General features: G+C 46.0%; 1 protein-coding gene across 1 annotated transcript in view; it reads left to right on the top strand.

Annotated features, from left to right (window-relative positions):
* The first annotated feature begins 780 nt into the window (after positions 1 to 780).
* The window catches only part of mtr (5-methyltetrahydrofolate-homocysteine methyltransferase), a 119,857-nt gene continuing 106,491 nt past the window's right edge, over positions 781 to 14,146 (top strand). Inside the window, exons 1-10 of the mRNA XM_041973173.1 lie at positions 781 to 1,028; positions 1,546 to 1,757; positions 1,830 to 1,919; positions 3,655 to 3,724; positions 3,812 to 3,904; positions 8,904 to 9,010; positions 9,187 to 9,246; positions 12,310 to 12,404; positions 12,497 to 12,597; positions 12,706 to 12,767. Coding sequence (XP_041829107.1) covers positions 986 to 1,028; positions 1,546 to 1,757; positions 1,830 to 1,919; positions 3,655 to 3,724; positions 3,812 to 3,904; positions 8,904 to 9,010; positions 9,187 to 9,246; positions 12,310 to 12,404; positions 12,497 to 12,597; positions 12,706 to 12,767 — 933 coding nt within the window. The 5' untranslated portion in view covers positions 781 to 985. The remainder of the gene's footprint in view (positions 1,029 to 1,545; positions 1,758 to 1,829; positions 1,920 to 3,654; positions 3,725 to 3,811; positions 3,905 to 8,903; positions 9,011 to 9,186; positions 9,247 to 12,309; positions 12,405 to 12,496; positions 12,598 to 12,705; positions 12,768 to 14,146) is intronic.

The raw sequence follows: 14,146 nt of genomic DNA, 5'->3' as shown, positions 1-14,146 counted from the left end.
GAGGTGGTAGATAGGCAGGGTGGTGAGGTGGTAGATAGACAGGGTGGTGAGGTGGTAGATAGGCGGGGTGGTGAGGTGGTAGATAGGCGGGGTGGTGAGGTGGTAGATAAACAGGGTGGTGAGGTGGTAAATAGACAGGGTGGTGAGGTGGTAGATAGGCAGGGTGGTGAGGTGGTAGATAGACAGGGTGGTGAGGTGGTAGATAAACAGGGTGGTGAGGTGGTAAATAGACAGGGTGGTGAGGTGGTAGATAGGCAGGGTGGTGAGGTGGTAGATAGACAGGGTGGTGAGGTGGTAGATAGGCGGGGTGGTGAGGTGGTAGATAGGCGGGGTGGTGAGGTGGTAGATAGACGGGGTGGTGCAGTGGTAGATAGACAGGGAGTGTCCTTCAGCAGACACCAGCCTGCCTGACCTCTGGAGGTAATCATTAAATCTAACATAACACTTCTGTTTCCACAGCTTTTCTTCTCTTTGCCAAATCAGAGCTGTATTTTCTAAAAAAAATGACCAAGTTCATATTCCAAAAGCTCCCAGATGTTACAGAACATATTTTCAACCAGAGATATCTAGAAAAAGCATGCGCGCGCTCTTTCATCTAGAAACCGTCACAGTTTCTCTGATGCATAGTCCTGGTTCAGTTAGTTGGAGACATCCGCTTCTCAAGGCTAGAACTTAACCCCACAGGTCGTCTGAAGCCAGGCGGACAGACTGTCACGTACTTCCGTGACGACGTCCACAGACAGGCTGAAGAACCTTCTGTAAAGAGCCAGCGCGAGCCAAACAAACAGCTTCCTCGAGCCGTTCACGTTGATTTAGTTAATTTTCGACTTTGTCACCAATAACTCGCTCAGCTGGGATGTGACGTCATTTCCATATCCGACTTCCGCCTCAAACCGACCGCTCCAGGAATACTACCGGTGCGTGACAGTCTGTCCCCGTGGGCTTCAGACGACCTGTGGGATTAAGTTCTAGCCTTGAGAAGCAAATGTCTCCAACTAACGCCTGTCACCAGACCTCCTCAGAGACAGGTAAACCCCGACAGCTGTTAGAGAGGAGGAGGAGGAAGAGGAGGAAGAGCTGCTCCACGGCAACGTGGTCACAGACACGAGACTGCAGGACGGGGACTGACGGGGCTAAACTTTGACCCGTTTATCCACGACCCAGGCAGAACCTGTACTTTCTTTCCAGCTGAAGCCTCCGCTGCTCCCCCACCCTTACAGAAACCACCAGCTGTAGAGGTCTGAAGTCTGCCAGCAGACCGGGTCCAGCAGACCGAGTCTAGCAGACCGGGTCAGAGAAGATTCATCAGGACTTTTCAAACTGGTGCAGTTTGCAACTTCCAGTCCCGTTTTACTCGCAGAACCCCGACCCTGTATAAATCAGCAGGGTTATTATGGGCTGGCACGGGGACAGGTTTTCCTCCTGGCTTCAGCCCAGTCTTTAAATAAAGGAGCATTTCTCTTCAGATGTCTTTGGGATATGGGAGTTTAGTAACTTTCATACATATTTGGTTTTTAACTGCTTTCGTGGTGTTTTTCTGCCCAGAATGGAGCTGTCCTTTGGAGCAGGAGCTGCGAGCCTTGCTGCAGCAAAGGATCATGGTCCTGGACGGTGGGATGGGGACCATGATCCAACAGCACAATCTCCTGGAGGAGGATTTCAGAGGAGACGAGTTTAAAGACCATCCTCTGGCCCTAAAGGGCAACAACGACCTCCTCAGTGTCACTCAGCCTGACATCATTTATAAAATACACAAGGTACTTCATCCAGTGCAGCCAGTTAGCTTCATGCTAAGCTAGCGGGTTTCTGAGTCTGGTCTGTGGTTCCAGGAGTATCTGCAGGCTGGTGCCGACTTCGTGGAGACCAACACGTTCAGCAGCACCTCCATCGCTCAGGCAGATTATGGCCTACAGCACCTGGTAAGATAGGTCTGCCTGACTGCAGCACACAGTCCAGATACAGGTCCAGGTACCAGATACCAGCCCAGGTACAGGTCCAGGTACCAGTTACCAGCCCAGATACAGGTCCAGATACCAGATACAGGTCCAGGTACCAGTTACCAGCCCAGATACAGATCCAGATACCAGATACCAGCACCTATGCAGGTCCAGGTACCAGTTACCAGCCCAGATACAGGTCCAGATACCAGATACAGGTCCAGGTATCAGTTACCAGCCCAGATACAGATCCAGATACCAGATACCAGCCCAGATACAGGTCCAGGAACCAGATACCAGCCCAGATACAGGTCCAGGTACCAGTTACCAGCCCAGATACAGATCCAGATACCAGATACCAGCCCCGATACAGGTCCAGGTACCAGTTACCAGCCCCGATACAGGTCCAGGTACCAGTTACCAGCCCAGATACAGATCCAGGTATCAGTTACCAGCCCAGATACAGGTCCAGGTACCAGATACCAGCCCAGATACAGGTTCAGGTACCAGATACCAGCCCAGATCAGATCCAGGTACCAGATACAAGCCCAGATACAGGTCTAGGTACCAGTTACCAGCCCAGATACAGGTCTAGGTACCAGATACCAGCCCAGGTACAGGTCCAGGTACCAGATACCAGCCCAGATACAGGTCTAGGTACCAGTTACCAGCCCAAATACAGGTCCAGGTACCAGTTACCAGCCCAGATACTGATCAGGTACCAGATACCAGCCCAGATACAGGTCCAGGTATCAGATACCAGCCCAGATACAGGTGCAGGTACCAGATACCAGCCCAGATACAGGGCCAGGTACCAGATACAGGTCCAGGTACCAGATACAGGTCCAGGTACCAGTTACCAGCCCAGATACAGATCCAGGTACCAGATACCAGCCCAGATACAGGTCCAGATACCAGATACCAGCCCAGATACAGGTCCAGGTACCAGATACCAGCCCAGATACAAATCCAGGTACCAGATACCAGCCCAGATACAGGTCTAGGTACCAGTTACCAGCCCAGATACAGATGCAGGTACCAGATACCAGCCCAGATACAGATCCAGGTACCAGATACCAGCCCAGATACAGATCTAGGTATCAGATACCAGCCCAGATACAGATCCAGGTACCAGATACCAGCTCAGATACAGGTCCAGGTACCAGTTAACAGCCCAGATACAGATCTAGGTATCAGATACCAGCCCAGATACAGATCCAGGTACCAGTCATCAGTCCAGAAACAGGTCTAGGCACCAGTCACCCATGCAGGCATAGCCAGTGGAGGGACCTCTGTAACATATTAACCACTGATAAGCTGTTAAAATGACAGCTGTCTACATACATTGTGTTCTGTGTGTTCTATCATGCTGTCCATAGGTCACACACTAACTACTGCTAACGCTACTACTGCTAACTAGGGGTGTGTATTGGCAAGAATCTAGCGATATGATATGAAATGGGAGCTGATAGTAAATCTGATTCAAACATATCAAATCATTAAATCATATAAATAATTAGGAATAAGAATAATTAATAATTAGAATAATGAAACATATTATGAACTTATTCTTATTGTAAAGATGTGAAGGTGGTGAGAGATTGGAGTTATGTTAGCGTATGAGTGTAGTACCTCGGCCCATGTGTGCTTTTAAACTGGTACCATGGTAACCATGGTAACCATAGATGGATAATGTGGCGGACTGTTTGTTGTGCAGGCATATCGTCTCAACAGGACATCAGCAGAGCTGGCGAGGAAGGCAGCCGACGATGTCACCAAGCAGTCTGGTTGGTGGACTGATCACCAGTACAGCCAGTTAGTGTTTACTGGACTTTCCGTGTGTAACAGGAGCTGTAACCTTTGTGTGTTAACAGGTAGTAAACGATATGTAGCCGGAGCGTTGGGTCCCACCAATAAAACCCTCTCTGTGTCACCGAGTGTGGAGAGACCAGACCTCAGGAACATCAGTAAGATTAGAGACATATTTTTTACTGAATTTGACTGTCATTACACTGGAAAAATCTATCTATCTATCTATCTATCTATCTATCTATCTATCTATCTATCTATCTATCTATCTGTCTATCTGTCTATCTGTCTGTCTGTCTGTCTACATACATACATACATACAATTTTCTGTATATTTATACTAGCGCTGGGCACGTTAACGCAACGTTTTATTAACACCGTTATTTTTTTAATTGCACGTTAAGGTTGTTTTTGTTTTTTTTCTGGCCGCTGGCTTTGATGACAGAAACATGGCGTCCATGTCTTCCTTCCCTGCTGCAGCGGTGATGATGTAATCAGGAGAGAGCGGCTTTATTAACATGAAGACACGTTTTCTGTCTGGAACTTAAGAAAGAAGAAGAACTGATGTTTCTCTTTGTCTAAACCTGCAGATGGTAGAACATTGTGATTTTTGGACGGGAAACTTTATTTATTATTATTATTTTTTTAATAAATGCGATTTTAATTTAGGCAGGATAACAAAGGTAAAACATGTTTTCTGACTTTTACAAACGTGAAGCATAAATCGGGTCTTCTTCTGCCTCTGGTTCGGTGAATCTTGGTCATATTAAGATGAAACTTCCAGCTGTGGAATCTGTGAGATGTGAGCTTTCAGTAGAGGAGCCGTTTGTTCGTGTTCATGGGGAAACATCATCTGTGTTTACATGTTTTTCAGACTTTGTGTACCTGGTCTTTTAATTATTGCTGTCTTAACTGTGTTTGTTGGTGATAGAAATGGTTTTACTGAGCTGGTAGCTGAGATTCTGGACTTTCTGTGGATACCACACATGTTTATAGTTACATCTACAGACCTGATGCTACACCCGGAAACCAGATGTTAACCCTTAACTCCCGGTAGCGGAGGCTGCAGGTGCAGAGGTGAAGCTAAACAGTCAAGCTAAGAATGAAAGTTTAGAGAATTTATATCCATAATGAAACACTGAAGCTGCATGGATGGAAGTTATTGTGCATATTGTGAATATTTCTCTCTCCTCACCATCTAGAAGCTGTGAGATTCTCATCCTGCTTTCTGTCTGTTCACCTGATGCTGATATTCATCACATATTGTTCCTTCTGTGTTTAGAAGGAAGCAGCTTCACAGCTTTAAATCCATCCTGCTGACTTTTTACCTTTTAGTTAGTAAATCCTGAACATTTCATCCTTCTTTCTCGTAAATATTTGATTTTATAAACATATATGAAGAAATATTTTAACTGTTGGTGTTTAAAGAGAAAACTGCTGCTAAACCTGTTTATGTGTTTAGTGCAGGGGTCTGCAGCCTTTCCAATCCAAAGAGACATTTTTCCCTCAGCCAGCTAAATAAAACTACTTTAGAGACGCAGATGTTACCAGACTTTTCAAAAAGACAACTTAGAATTATTGATAAATATCTACTATACTACTACTACTACTATAGGACATTTGTTGTCATTTAAGAAGAACCACATTTTTATTTCCATTTTTAGGTTTTAAAATAAAGAAAAACATAAAACCTTTATAAAAAGAGGATAAACAGACTTTCTTCTAAGGGACGTAGATATTTGTGGAAAATGATGGAAAGTAAAAGAGACATTGTGGAAGGTCCAGAGTCGCAGGTTGCAGACCCCTGATGTTTGTAAACCAAAATTTACTGTATTTTCTTTATAAAGTTGTAGGCCTTCTTTTAAAGGAAAGAGACATTTTGTGTATTACAGTGTGATTAAAAAGTTTAAATAGTTGCCCAACACTAATATATATATATATATATATATATATATATACAGTAAAGCAGGACAAGCACAAAACAGAATATATACAGGTACAAAGCAAAATAGAGGCAAGTAGAATGCAATAGATATAACAATAATAACAATAAGATAAGTTAATAAAACAATAAAAACAAGCATTGCACACAGTAGAGGTGGTACAGATTCCCAGTTCACTATTGCACGTATAAGTTATAGCAACTGTTTGTATGGGTTATTGTGCATGTGTTGTATCAGGCAGACTGCACACCTCCCTCTCCCCCCTCCTTCTCCCCCTCCCTCCCCCCCCTCCTTCTCCCCCTCCTGCCTAATGCAGAGTTGTACAGTTTGATGGCTCGGGGGACAAAGGAGTCTCTGAGCTGGTTGGTCCTACTCTTGGGGAGGAGCAGCCTGTTACTGGTCAGGCTTCTCTGTGCACTGATGACAGTGTGCAGAGGGTGACTGGCATCATTCACAATAGCCAGTAGTTTTTTTAGTGTTCTCCTCTCTGCCACTGTCACCAGGGAGTCCAGCTTCATGCCAACCACAGACCCGCCCGCCTGATGAGTTTTTCCAGCCTGTTAGCACACCTTTTTGTCATGTTACCCCCCCAGCAGACAACAGCATAAAAAAGTGTACTAGCTACCACGGACTGACAGAACATCCACAGGAGTTTCCTGCAGATGTTAAAAGATCTCAGTCTTCGCAGGAAGTACAGACGGCTTTGGCCCTTCTTGTACAGGTGATCTGTACAGCATGTCCAGTCCAGCTTGTTATCCAGCCACAACCCGAGGTACCTGTAGTTGTCTACAATCTCCACCTTATCGTCCCTGATGGTCACTGGACGTGGTTGTGGGCTGGACTTCCTGAAGTCAATAACCAGCTCCTTAGTCTTTGAGGTGTTAAGCTGGAGGTGGTTCATCTGACTCCAGGTCACAAAGTCACTGACCAGATTCCTGTACTCGTCCTCTCCATCATCCCTGATACACCCCACGATGTGTCATCTGCAAACTTCTGGATGTGACACAGCTTTGAGTTGTAACAGAAGTCTGAGGTGTAGAGTGTGAAGAGGAGGGGGGCCAGCACCGTCCCCTGGGGTGCTCCTGTGCTGCTAATAACAGTGTCAGATGTGATGTCCTTTAGCCTGACGTACTGCGGTCTGCGGTAGTTACCAATCCAGGACACCACGCAGGGGTCCACCTGCATCTCCCTCAGTTTGTCCAGAAGCATCAGGGGCTGGATTGTGTTGAAGGCACTTGAAAAATCCTCACTGTGCCCCTCCCCTTATCCAGATGTACTTGGACATGGTGTAGGAGGTAGAGAATAGCATCTTCAACACCCACACCTGCACGATAGGCAAACTGTAGGGGGTCCTGGGCCTGTTGCACTTGGGGCTTGAGGAGATTGAGGATGAGCAGCTCTATCGTCTTCATCAGCTGGGATCTAAGTACCACCGGTCTGTAATCGTTCATCTCACCAGGACGGTTTTTCTTTGGAACTGGAACAATACAGGATGTTTTCCACAGGGTAGGAACTTTCCCCAGCTGTAGGCTGTGGTTGAAGACATGCTGGAGTGGTTCCCCCAGTTCAGCAGGTCCTAAGCAGACGAGGAGGCACTCCGTCAGGGCCTGCTGCTTTCCATGGGTGGAGCTTCCTCAATTCTCCCCTCACCTGTTCTGCTGTTATGTGTGGAGGGTGTTGAGATGGGGGGAGGGGTAAAGGTTGGCAGGGGGGCTGCACAGGGGATGAAGTCAGGGAGGATGTGTACTGCAGTGGGGGAGGGGGGACAGTGGGCTGGTCAAAGCGGTTAAACAAGATGTTCAGCCTGTTTGCTTCTTCCACTGTCCCCCCCGCTGTTATGGCCTTTGATCTGAAGCCTGTGATGGTGTTGACACCACCCCAGACCTCCTTCATACGGCTCTCACTCAGTTTATCCTCCACCTTCTGTAGGTGTCCCTCGCCACCTTCAGGCATTGTTTCACCTCCCGCTGTGCTAACTGCATTGCCTCCCTGTCATGGTTCATGAAAGCCACCCTCTTCCTGTTGAGGGCAGCTCTGACATCTTGTGTTATCCTAGGTTTGTTATTTGGATAACAACGGACAGTCTTATTGGGGGAGACTACGTCCAGCGAGAAGTTGATGTAGTCCGTCAGACAGTGAGTCTGCTCCTCTATGTCCTCACCATGTTGTCTCAGCAGTACATCCCAATCAGTGATGTCAAAGCAGTCTCTCAGGGCATCCTCTGCCTCAGGTGACCACTTCCTGATCGAGTGTGTGGTTTTAGACATCCTTTTGACCAGGGGGGTGTACTGTGGCTGTAGGTGAACCAGGTTGTGGTCAGACTTTCCAAGTGGGGGGAGGGGGGTGGCTCTGTAGGCATCCTTCACATTGGAGTACAGCAGGTCTATTGCTCTGTTGTTCCTTGTGGGACAGTCTACAGCCTGGTAGAAGGAGGCCAAGGTAGAGTCCAGGGAAGCATGATTAAAATCCCCAGATATGACCATAAACGCCTCGGGGTGCTTTGTCTGCAGCCTTGCTGTTACTGTGTGTATCTTCTCACAGGCAGCTGATGCTTCCGCGCTGGGCGGGATGTAAACACAGAGCACGATCACGTGACTAAGCTCCCTCGGCAAGTAATATGGCCGCAGACTAACGGCTAACAGTTCCAAGTCATGGCAACACAGTTCCTTTTTCACTGAGACATGTTCTGGGCAATACCAACGTTTGTTCACATATATGATGAGCCCCCCACCTCTGCTCTTACCGCAGGCATTAATGTCTCTGTCAGCTCTCACAGCAGTGAAACCCGGTAGATCCACATTAGCGTCTGGTATCGCATCAGTGAGCCATGTCTCTGTGAAGATGTATAAGCTGCACTCGCGATAACTCTGTTGATTGTTCGGTGCCAACAGCTCGTCCATCTTGTTAGGTAGTGAGTTGACGTTCCCCATTAGTACAGAGGGGATCACTGGCTTAAAACGTCGTCGAGCAGCCTTTAGCTTAGATCCTGACTTGCAGCCTCTGTACCTCCTCCTCAGCTCTGTGGGTATGTTGTGCTGCATTCCGACATTATATATATATATTATATATATGTGTGTGTGTGTGCTTATGTATGTATATAGCTGTGTATAGATGTAGTGTACATACATGTGTATCCAGCTGGGTTCTCAGTGTGACCTGCTACTAACTTCATGGATAATGTAAAGGCTGAATCCAGGTGTGTTGTTGTTACCAGCGTTTGATGGGCTGTTGGAGGCGTACTCGGAGCAGATCAGAGGCTTGCTGGATGGAGGAGTCGACGTCCTTCTAGTAGAAACCATCTTTGACACTGCTAATGCTAAGGTAGCTCTCTTCTGACTCACATACGTATTATACACTGTGTCATGTACTTTTATTATGAAATATTTAGTGATAAAATACTGGAATCTTCAGCAGTTTATGGTGTACTTCTCATATTAACGTAGTTTATCTGAGTCCACTCTACTCCATGTTGACATCTTCTTCCTCTCTGTCTGCAGGCTGCCCTGTTCGCCATCAACATGCTGTTTGAAAACAGCTACGAAAGAAAGCCAATATTCGTACGTCTTTACAATATTCTGATCAGATACAAACCGAGAGCCATGTCTGTCTGCAGTTGCAGATTCACCTTAGATGTGATCACGTTAGTTGTGCATGTGCAGGTAAAAGGCAGTTTATTTCTGCAGCACATTTCATGTCCAGAGGGGTATTGCACGAAACCAAGATAAGGGATTAAGCCGGGATATGTTGGTTATCCTGGCTGAATTTAGCCCTAAGTCGGTTGCATGAAAGCAGCTCAAACTAAACCCGGCCAAGTTACTGTGGTGATTTATCCGCTGCAGCTAGCCTGCTCCAGACCAGGCTAACTGCTCAGGCTAAGATTAATCCTAGCGAGTCACCTGCATGTCCAACGTCAATTCTGTGAGGAATTAATGTGTTTTACAGCATGTCCATGGTCTTCCTAAGTATGGCGCGTCATTTTAATCATCCAGTATTAAAATATTACAAATACAGTCACTGTACATTTAATCCAAATCTGTTCGTAATCGCAACAGCCTTTTTATATGGATTCGAGTTGTAGTATTATTACTCAGGCCAAGTGTTATATTGCTATGCTAATGAAGACTGCTCGTCAAAGTGCTGTCAGAGGTTTTATAAATATGTGTTTTATTGCATTAATTGAGATTACAAAACACAGTGGATGAGGTTACAAAGGTGTATTCAAAGAAATCCGTGACGAGGGCAAAGTAGAATATTCAGGTCCAACTCCCCTCCACCTGTTCCCTCTTCATAGTGGCTTGCCCTTTTTCGGAGGATGTGCTGGACGAGGAAGCCCGCATCCTCAGAAGAGCATTCAGACGTGAACGAGTCTTCAGGGACAGCTCACATCCCCTGGCCTTTGGAGATGACTATGTCATTGAGAGATACAGATTTTCGGTTACTGGATTTCCAGCAGTTTTCTGAGTGTCCGGCATTTAATCTCAAGATCCAGCTCCATTCCTTGGAGCTTGCTCTTTTTGAGTCAGCTTTTAACATCTGCCAGCTCTCTCTCTCTCTCCAGGTGCCCTGAATAAAGCGTTCTGACAGTTTGTGAAGTCTGTAAAGGAAATGTCAGTTAGCACAGCAGGATTTGTGCATAACGTAGATGTACTTTAGCCAATACTCACAATGTTACCAGGCCGCTTAGGAGACTGTGCAGCATCCGGGTCCTGCTACACATTTTCTATTAGCACCACATCACTGACTTCATATCCTTCATGGAATAAATAAGCAGGCCAATCCCATAAAACTGACATCAAGCCTTCTGGACTCCACTGACAGTCTCCTCATCTGCAGACGTGCATTCTGCAGCTGCAGATGTGCCTTCCCCCTGCCGTATACATGCAGCGAGAGGACTCGGATTAAGATTTCACAGAACATACCAAGCCTGTGATTTCGAGACACTGTACTAACCGGATCATCTTCTGGTGGCTCCAAAAGTGTAATTGTGTTCCCAGACACTGCAAGGTTATCCAAAGTCAGACACTATATTATATTTGATTGTGTTCTATGTGCAGTAGAATTGCAGTACTTTGTGTACCTTGTATGAAGCGGACAGTTTCTGTGGCTGGGACAGAGTCAGTTATTGTCCCTCCCTGGATCCCCTCCATCACTGGCCTCCCTTTATTTAAATGGAGGCCAGTTCCTCTGCTGGAGTCACATCCTGGCTTGGTGGGCCGCCCCCTGTGCCAGTTTATAGGCCTTTTTTTAACTGCTACAATCATACAGACATTGAACATGTCAGCAGACACCTCATCTATTCACCTCATTTGTTCACGGTTATCTACTTTGGAGTCACTTACCAGCCTGCAAAATGTTCTTATATTTAATTTTTTCTTGCTGCAGGTCCTTTTATGGCCAGACAGGTTTGTCCTTTATGAAGGACAGAAAGATAAAATAGATAAAAACGTTACATGAGGAAAATAGATTAAATGACACATTGTGGATAATTGTTTGCACCTAATCATACTCTACATTTCCTGAGTAACATGCACCTGCTTGTCACTCTTAAAGTATACAACAGTTAGTGGATTTGAAAAGTAATCCTTTAATTGTAGCCTAATTATGACAGTTCCAGTGGAGCACTGTTTATTAATTGTACAGTTTTTGACTACTTACGCATTGAGCCGGTCGGATATTGTCTGCCAGGCTCTCTCGCGTTCTTTACTTATGGCATTGGTGTTGCCTTTTTTCCTTATAATATCCTTAACTTCGTCAGAGAACTCCGTCAGGAGCTGTTGTTCAGCGGCCGTGACGTAGGACGCGCGACTTTTATCCATTTCCCCATCGGTGATTCTGTGAGCGATCGCGAGGTCTGCTTCAGTATGCCGTGCACACACACTTATCCCAACTATCTTCACCTGGCTTAACCTAGCCGCACCTTCTCATCCTGGCTCAGCAAACGTGCAACCAATTAAGCCAGGATAGGCCGCGCAAGCTAGGTCAAGCTGGGCTTGCTTAATTATCCTGGATTTCTTCATTCTGGTTTTGTGCAATACCCCTCAGGACAATTCAAGCTGCTTCACATAAAACATGAGCAGCATTACAGGTGGAGCTAAGAAAGCATTAAAAGTAGGAAAAGGCAGCAACAAAAGTTACAGTAAAACCATAAACTATAAACTACATTAAAATGATTGGAAGCAGATCAGCTGAAATCAGCAGTTTCCTGCAGAGAGAAACGTTTCACCTGCATGTAAAGTTTCATCTCCGCTGCAGCAGAACACCTACCTGCTGCTCCAGGTCTACTCTGGACCCTGGTCTGGACCCTGGTAAGGACTCTGGTCCATACCCTGGTCCGGACCCTGGTCTGGACTCTCATCTGGACTAGTTGACCAAGTAGTGTAAAGATGTTAAAACTGGTGTGATGTGTTCAGATCTCTTAGTCCTGGTTAAAACTCCAGCAGCATCTGGATGAGCTGCAGATGTTTACTGGTCTTACTGGGAAGTCCTGTTAAAGACCAGTACAGTAATCCAGCCTACTGGAGATAGATCATGGAGGAGTTTCTTCTGGTCTTACTGGGAGACTAAACGTTTAATCCTGTTTTTCGAACTAATCCTTGTGGGTGTTGTCTACGGCTGTGCAGATCTCGGGGACCATAGTGGACCGGAGTGGACGAACCCTGTCGGGTCAGACTGGAGAAGCGTTTGTAGTGAGTCTGTCCCATGCTAAGCCTCTGTGGTGAGTAACTGGTGTTACCTTCAGCAGCAGCAAAGTAGTCCTGACCCCAGCCTTGGCAGTAACGCAGCTCTTTGTCCCTCATTGTGCTGAAGCATCGGCCTGAACTGTGCCCTGGGGGCCACAGAAATGAGGCCCTTCATTGAGGCCATAGGAAAAAGCAGCCCGGCGTTCATCATTTGTTATCCCAACGCAGGTAAACAGCACTCAGCACATGAACTACAGTAACAGCGATGTCCACACCCAGCTGCTTTCATCCAATCAGCACACAGCCAGCTCTGATGTCATCTCTGTGTACTTTCAGGTCTTCCCAATGCATTTGGAGGTTATGATGAAAGTCCTGAAGTAACAGCCTCCCATCTGAAGGTGACTCTTTCTTCTGTTAATAAAAGGTTCAGTAGTGGTGGGGCTGGTGAGATGATGGCGCAGCCCTGAACAGCGGCTTTTATTTGTTTTACCTTTCCTGACCACTTGAGGCGCTCTGCCGTGGGACTTACCGTCTCCTAGATGCTGGCTTACTGGTGGTTTCATTGTAGAGAAAAGACAAAGCCTTTTCCAGAGTGGATTTATGCTGTATGAGCCTGAATGAACCAGCCACAGCCTCCTAGGATACGGTTACTATAACAACAGAACCTCCATCACTGTCTGAGTTCCGACTTCAGCCCCACAACGTGGAACTGAGACAGAGTTGCCTTGGGTTAGTACGCTGTAAGAAAAGACCACATGTCCACACATTTCCAAGCTCCATGCCTTAATCTCCTCCAGACTGGACTGTTGCATCTCACTTCTGCCTGGGATCCCTAGCAAGAGCCTGCAGAGGCTGCAACACATCCAGAACTGCAGCTGAGGGCCATGTGAGCCCGTTCTCCATCTACTCCACTGGCTTCCCACCTCCACCAGGACTGAATACGAGGTTTACCTCCTCACATCAACGTACCCATGGACATGCCCCCCCATCCCCAGCTTCCACTCACTCAAACCAGCTCCACACACCCAGAACCAAGCTCAGGACCATGAGGATCAAGGTTTTTTGTGTTGTGGCTTTTACTTTTTTCTCATTCAATTTTTTATTAGGAACATACACAATGCCAAATACACCTCTGTTCAACAAAGGCTTATACAGTCCAATATTTTCTTGGTATAAAAACAAAAGAAAGAAAAAAGAAAAAGAAAGAAAAAAAAAAAAAAGGGGGAACTTGTGCATGTATTAACTCTAAGAGAACAGATCACAAGCAATCAGACATATAGCACAAAAAAGAGAGAAGTAAAAAATAAAAAATTAATAACGAATGTCACAAATAAAACAGGGTTACAGTAGGTACAGTCATTTACACTCAGCAAAAATCTGACCGAATTGGCTCTACAAACAATCTCCAGGGTTTCCAATACTTATCAAACTTGTCTTGCTCAAGTCTCACCGCATATGTCAGTTTCTCCATTACATAAATATCGTGGACAACACTGATCCAATCTTCAGAAGTAGGAGCACTATCAGTGAGCCATTTCCTTGTTATAGTTTTCTTCCCAGCAGCCAGCAGTATGTTATACATATATTTTTTCTTAAGTGCCACTAACTGGGCCGGTCTCTTCCCGAGGTACAAAGTCTCAAAATCATGTGGTAGAGGCACCCCTATTACTTTTTCTATACTATTTCTAAGTTGAAGCCAAAATGAAGCGATTTTGGGACAGCCCCAAAATATGTGATAATGACTGGCCTGTTTTACCCCACACAGTCTCCAGCAAGA

This window comes from Melanotaenia boesemani, chromosome 21 (genome assembly GCF_017639745.1).
Source record: "Melanotaenia boesemani isolate fMelBoe1 chromosome 21, fMelBoe1.pri, whole genome shotgun sequence".
Lineage (NCBI taxonomy): Eukaryota > Metazoa > Chordata > Actinopteri > Atheriniformes > Melanotaeniidae > Melanotaenia > Melanotaenia boesemani.
The sequence above is the reverse complement of the archived record's forward strand: the minus strand, read 5'-3'. Positions and strand labels throughout refer to the sequence as shown.